This window comes from Gekko japonicus, unplaced genomic scaffold (assembly GCF_001447785.1).
Source record: "Gekko japonicus isolate JY-2015 unplaced genomic scaffold, Gekko_japonicus_V1.1 scaffold142, whole genome shotgun sequence".
Lineage (NCBI taxonomy): Eukaryota > Metazoa > Chordata > Lepidosauria > Squamata > Gekkonidae > Gekko > Gekko japonicus.
Genome location: NW_015174848.1, coordinates 733,754 through 740,600, shown reverse-complemented (window position 1 = coordinate 740,600; position 6,847 = coordinate 733,754). Strand labels below are relative to the sequence as shown.

Sequence of the window (6,847 nt, the reverse complement as noted above, 5' to 3'; positions counted from 1 at the left end):
GATTGGATTTATACCCCGCCCTTCACTACCCAAAGGTGTCTCAGAGCAGCTTACAAACTCCTTTCCCTTCCTCTCCCCACAACAGGCTCCCGGTGAGGCAGGTGGGGCTGAGAAGGAGGAGGAGGAGAGAAGAAGAAGAAGAAGAGATTGGGTTTATATCCCGCTCTTCACTACCCAAAGGTGTCTCAGAGCAGCTTACAAACTCCTTTCCCTTCCTCTCCCCACAACAGGCTCCCGGTGAGGCAGGTGGGGCTGAGAAGGAGGAGGAGGAGAGAAGAAGAAGAAGAAGAGATTGGGTTTATATCCCGCTCTTCACTACCCAAAGGTGTCTCAGAGCGGCTTACAAACTCCTTCCCCTTCCTCTCCCCACAACAGACACCCTGTGAGGTCGGTGGGGCTGAGAGAGCTCTTGACAGAAACGGCTCTTTTTCAAGAACAGCTCTTATCAGAACTACGGCTTGCCCAAGGTCATCCAGCAGCTGCAAGTGGAGGAGTGCGGAATCAAACCCAGTTCTCCCAGATTAGAGTCCCCGCACTTAGCCACGACACCAAACTGTAGTGGTTAATTTGCTATCCCGCCCTCCCAGCCTAGGTTAACTATAACCTTTAAAGAATTTTAAAAAAAACTACAACCTTTAAAAAAATTGTCTTTATGGGACACTAAATGAATAGCAGGCTGAGCAGCTGGAATCTCTAGAAACAGCAGATCAGTAACAGAAGCATTCAAATAAAACACCCCTCTGTGGTGTCGGCCCCTTAAGGAGGTGCTTGTTTTGCTTAATTAATTAATTAATTAATCAATCCAGGACCGGGGGGGGCGCAGAAGAGACCCCCGAGCTGGGTGGATGGAGAATGGGGTGGGGTGGGGGTCGGTTTGCAAAGGAGAGGTCCTAAGATATGGGGGGTGGGGGGGAGGGCAGTTTGGGTGCCGCTGGGTGCGCACGTGGGATTGCACGGCGAGGAATGCATCGTGCTGCGGTCCTGCAAGGCGAAGCCGGCGTGCACCCGCGCTCCTCCCCGCCCCGACACGCGTCCCGGAGAAGGTACCTGCAGGGCGGGCCGGCAGCCTCCCAGGAAGCGCTCCATGGCGTCGGCCGCAAGAGGCGGAGGCGGGCCGGCAGATAAGCCCCGACCCCTTCCTCCCCCGGCGCCGCCTCCTTCCTCCCTCGCTGCGGGCAAGACCCGTGACCGCGCGGCCCTTTCACACGTGACGCGGGCGGACCGGGACAGGAGATGCGTGTCGACTGGGGTGCGGGGGCTGAATCGGGGCTGCGCTCGGCCTCGGCACGTTGGGCAGGGAAGAAGTCGTGGCGTTTTTTAAAATGCTCCCGTCCAGAGGTGGATGTGGCCTCAGACAGTGTAGGGTTGCCAGTCTCCAGGTGGCGGCTGGAGATCTCCCGTGAACTATACTGGGTTCAGACTTGAGATGTGAAGGCCTGGGGGGAAACCCGGAAAAATTCGTGGGGACACCGTTTTTCACCCCCTTTTCCCCCTGAAGCCTTTTTTGTTTCCCCCCCCCCCCGAAAATTTGGAAAAATTGGAAAAAAGTGGCCCCACTGCTGGACCTCCTGATGGCTCCTGGTATTTCTGGCCACTGTGTGACACAGAGTGTTGGACTGGAGGGGCCATTGGCCTGATCCAACATTGTTCTGATGCGCTTAAAAGAAAAAAAATTGATTATGGAACACTTTATTTTAACACGATGAATACAATATTTTAAGACAAGGTGTTAAAATATGTTCCAAATCATTTCTAAAAAAATACGCATGGTATCAGATTGATCTGATTTCTGTGCACTGAGGACAAGCAAGTCCTAGGTTACCAACGGAACTCTCCAATGCAAGAACAAGATGCATTTCTTCCTTTAGGAGGTGCTGTTGTCACAAGAAAAGAAAAAGGTTTCAGTTTTTTTTTTGCATAAGAACATAAGAGACGCCAATGTTGGATCAGGCCAGTGGCCCATCCAGCCCAACACTCTGTGTCACACAGTGGCCAGAAATACCAATGCCATCAGGAGGTCCACCAGTGGGGCCAGGACATTAGAAGCATGTGGGTGAGTATTCTGTTTGTAATCATTGCTTGGATGCACTACGTTTTTAATAGGCTAGTTGTGATAATTTCACGCCAAGTAAAAATGTCCATAGTCATATTTTATGTTCCTAAAGTGACAGAATGACTTTCAATCTGGAAAAGAAAAAAGAAGTGCTAATGTAGCGTTTTTTTTCAATTTTTCCAAAAATTTCCCCAAAAGACCCTGGGCGGTTTTCTGAGCTTCAAAATCCCTGGAAATTTTACATCTCTAGTTCAGACGCATTCAAGTGATCAGCTCATAGTTTAATAGCGATTCAGCAAGAGAAAGAAGACTGAGAAAACCCTGGCCGAAGCCGGGTATTTCTGCCTGAAAAGGCACCCAAAACACACCCCACTCCCAACCATAGGCTATTTACACTCTGTTGTTTCCCAATTGGTTGACTCTAGGATCCCTGTCTCCCTACTGGTCCATTCTAGGATCCTAGCGAGCTATTGTTATGCATCCCCAAGCTCAGTCCTTTTGCAAGGACTGTTCAGGCTCAATACAGCTGGTCTCCAGGTTTCAGAGAAAATGGCTGCTTTGGAAGGTGGGCCTTTACGGCATTAGGCCCCATTGAAGCCCCTCCCCTCCTAGGGTTGCCAGGTCTAGGTTGGGGAATTCCTGGGGATTTTGGGGGTGGATCCGGGAGAGGGCGGGGTTTGGGGAGGGGAGGGAGCCGCAGCATGCTGCAATGCCATAGCGCCCACACTCCAAAGCAGCCATTCTCTCCGGGGCAGCTGATCTCTGTAAAAACGGGAGATCTCCAGGTCTCCCCTGGAGGCTGGCAACCCTGTCCCCTCCCCATACCTCGCCCTCCCCAGATCCACCCCCCAATCTCCAGGAATTTCCCAAGCGAGAGCTGGCAACCCTGTGAGGGAGTTATCCGAGTGCTTAAAAGAAGAACAAAATCTGTGAAAGGACTTTTTTTTTTTTAGGATCGAGCAAAAGGACAGAACTTATTGTCTTTTTAATTTTTGCATTAAAAAAATTGCCTGTCGACTTTTTTCTTTTTTTAAGCAACACCCAGAAAGCGGTCCTGCCTAAAGACTATTTTTAAAAGCTAGATGTGCCTCAACAGTAAGTCTTATTCACGTCATTTATATTTGTTTATTATTCTCTATTTACTTCATTTGTATGTATTTATTAGCCCAAGGTGGCTTGCATAATCCACCCAACAACCCTGTGAGGTAGGGTAGGCTGAGGGCGTGATTGGCCCAAAGACACCCAGTGAGCTTCCTTGGCAGAGGTGGTGATTCGAACCCAGCTCTGCCAGATCCTCGTCTGACACGCTAACCACTACACAACACTGGCAACTCAAGACAACAGCCGCTCAAGAGTTGCCTGGGGAAAAGGGGTCAAGTTCCCAAACCTCCAGGTCTGGCCTGGAGATCTCTTGGAATTACAACTGATTTCTGGACAACAGAGATCAGTTCCCCCAGGAGAAAATGGCTGCTTGGGAGGGTGGGATCTATATGGTGTTGTATCCTGCTGAGGCCCCTCCCTTTCCCAAATACCACCCTCTCCCGGCTCCACCCCCAAAGCGGGAGGGCGGGAGTTGTCCGAGTGCTTAAAAGAAGAACAAAATCTGTGAAAGGACTTTTTGGGGATCGAGCAAAATGACAGAACTCTTCATCTTATCAGTAAAAAAGCCCCAGTAGGACCTTTAAGACTAACAAACTTTATTGTAGTGTCAGCTTTCGAGAAACCCAGCTCTCTTTGTCCTACAACATACCCGAAAGATGGCCGTCCAGCTTCCCCTTGAAAACGTCCAGCGAAGGAGCATCCGCCACCTCCCGAGGCAGTCTGTCCCACTGCTCAACCACTCTTTCAGTTAGGAAGTTTCTCCTGATATTTAGCCGGTAACGACTCCCTTGCAGGGTCATTTCCTGCAGGAGCGCACAGGAGCGGAGCTCCGGCAGTAAAGAGCCCAGGGGGCGGGGCACATGCAACAGGCCCCGCCCCCTGCTCCCAGCAGCCCTCAATCAGAGCAAGAAGCAGCCAGGTAAGTTGCAGAGCTCCCCCCACCCCACCCCCCTCCCATCCCCCCCCCCCCCCAATAGCTAGCAATCCAAAACAGTCCAGTGGAGCCTGAGCGGTGGGTGTTGCCTTCTGACACACTACCGGTGAGGTCAGGGGGTGTGGCCTATGCAAATAAGCTATGCTAATGAGTTATGCTAATGAGCCCCTGCATCTCTTCTCCTACGAAATGACCCCTGCCCCCTTGTAATTTCCACCCATGAGATCTGGTCTTGCAATCTGGAGCAAGAGAGAAGAGATCCGCTCCATCTTCTACACGACAGCCCTTCAAATACTTGAAGACTGCAATCGTGTCCCCTCTAAGCCTTCTCTTTCCCAGGCTAAACAGACCTAACTCTTTCAGCCTTTCCTCCTAAGACTTGGATTCCAACCCTCTCGCCATCCCAGTTGCCCTCTTCTGGAGACGCTCTCGGTCACAGTCTCCCAGGCTAACCCACCTCATAGGGTTGTTGTGAGCGTAAAAGAGCCGAGGAGAGTGATCAGAGCTGCTTTGGGTTCCCCTTGGAAATGAAGGTAGAATAGAAATGAAGTAAATTAAAAATCAAACGGGAGCAGAGAAACACACGAGACCTAGCCGCACATGTAATCCTGGGAATCGTCGAACTTTTGGGGCTAACAGTGTCATCCGAAACAGGTCTGCTCAGGTTCCTACACAAGTCTGCTTAGTGGAGCCTACCCCCGGGAAAAGCGTTCTCAGTACTGCAGAAGAGCAAACCAAAGCCCGGCCGGCACCCACCCGATCTTCCTGTGCCCCTTTAAGACAACCGGCGTCTGCTCTCCTAAAGGGCCGGCGTTGTAGATTCTAGAACACCAAAGGCTTTCGAATGACAACAAACTGTAGCCTCAGCTTTTCCCGGGGCGGAGAGCCTTTCGAGGCTGCGGAAGAAAAGCCACTAGGTAGCGCATTTTAAATGGCTCTGGCCCCGAGCCACGGTTCGCTGACTTCCGAAGTGTTTTTCCCCCTCCTTTTCCTCAAAATGTCTTTTAAGGTTTCGTATGGGACTCCGGTCACAAACAAAGCTGTTCTATTTTGCACAATCCTGTCGGGAAACAGATCCCTAGGTCTGGGGCCTTAACAAGCGCTCCCCTCCCACAACCTTCCTGTCTGCTTTTGAGCCTCGGATAAGATTTGAGATGAATGTATACTGCTTGTCAGTTCGGGGAGGGCGGGGTAAAAGGGAAATAAATAAAATAAAAATAAAATAAATCTGCTCACCGGTTTTTCGGCCTACGGCTAAACTGGAGCCTAGCAGGAATCAGAAGGAAAAGTTTTTATTTTTATTTCCCCCCGCTGCCAGGGCTCTTGGTCCTCTAACGACACTGTGGTGGGCAGATGTCCAACCGATAAAGCTTTATCTCTTGGAGCGCATAACCCGCTGAGTTTTGTGCAGTGGTTAAAGGGGGGAGAGGAGGCAGCCAACCACCTGCAATTCCAGAACTGGGTTGTTAAAAGTAAGTGAAACAATTAAGATAAAAGGTAAAGGTTTCCTTTGCTTAAAAGCCAGTCGAATCCGACCCTAGGGATGTGGTGCTCATCTCCATTTCCAAGCCGAAGAGCCAGCGCTGTCCCAAGACGTCTCCATGGCCATGTGGCCAGCATGACTAAACGCCGAGGCGCACGGAACGCTGTTACCTTCCCACCAAAGCGGTACCTATTTACCTACTTGCAATTTCTTGCTTTCGAACTTCTAGGTGGGCAGGAGCTGGGGCCAGAGACAGGAGCTCACTCCGTCATGCGGCACTCGGGTCTCAAACTGCCGAACTACAGACCTTCCGGTCTGCAGCTCAGCGTCTTAACCTCTGAGTCACCACGGCCCCTTGCAAAATGAAACAATTAGAGTCTCCCAAAAGCCTAAAAGTACAGATGGGAGGCTTCCCGCTGTGTCTCTGTGCGATACCGTGCACGCCTCCTTCCAATCCTACTCTGCTGGCAGTCGGTAACTGTCCCAAACCTCTGTCTCTAGACCTACTGTACAGAATGTACCCACCACTCGGAGGAGGCTGCCCGCTGCATCTCTGAATGAGCTGTTTCTACGGCCTCCCGTTCTTCCAGTTGGCCTCTACTGGAGTTGAGTAATATGGCCATGTTTCCTCCCATCGTGCGTAACTGCCAGATCGATTGCTCCTGCCCCAGAGACACAACAGAAGCCTCGAAATGAGGTGGCTTTCCGAGTCTCTTTATGACTCACTGCTTGACGGACAGCCAAAACAGGAACACAAGGGGTGGCCTCTTCCGTGGGAGGGTAAAATTGGGGTGTAAGCAGTGTTCCCTCTAAACTGAGCTGGTGTGAGTTAGCTCACAGTTCTTTAGCCTCCGGCTCACACATTTTTGTGTGGAGGGCTCCGGAGCAAACTAGTGTATGCAGTAGCCAAATCGCTCGCTCACAACTCTAAGGCCATTGGCTCACCAAGTAGAATTATTGCTCGCAGGACTCCACAGCTTAGAGGGAGCATTGGATGTAAGACCAAAGAATTCCCTTTTTTCATTCTCCACCGTCTCGGATGCAGGCCCCAGTCTTATTTCTCTCCTCCTGGGATCCGGGCGATAGATTTCTCTCCTTCCAGGATCCGAGCTCTCTGGCCAGGCAGGATTCCTGCCTGTCGTAAATCCTCCGCCCCAATAGATGTCCCTGTGGAAAGGCGGAGGGAAAATAACAAACCACAGGCTTACGAGAAGTGTTTTTCCTTTCTCCGCCAGCTGGAGAGCCTCTCGTCTGCTCATTTGCTCAGCGAGGAAAA

The 6,847-nt window shown here is 51.1% G+C and overlaps 1 protein-coding gene across 2 annotated transcripts in view; it reads right to left on the bottom strand.

Moving 5' to 3' along the window:
* The window catches only part of PRUNE (prune exopolyphosphatase), a 34,477-nt gene extending 33,370 nt beyond the window's left edge, over positions 1-1,107 (bottom strand). Inside the window, exon 1 of one of the 2 annotated variants that reach the window (XM_015424507.1) lies at positions 1,048-1,107. In XM_015424507.1, coding sequence (XP_015279993.1) covers positions 1,048-1,086 — 39 coding nt within the window. In that variant the 5' untranslated portion in view covers positions 1,087-1,107. The remainder of the gene's footprint in view (positions 1-1,047) is intronic. The other variant, XM_015424508.1, reaches the window with a different exon arrangement.
* Positions 1,108-6,847: the final 5,740 nt, after the last annotated feature.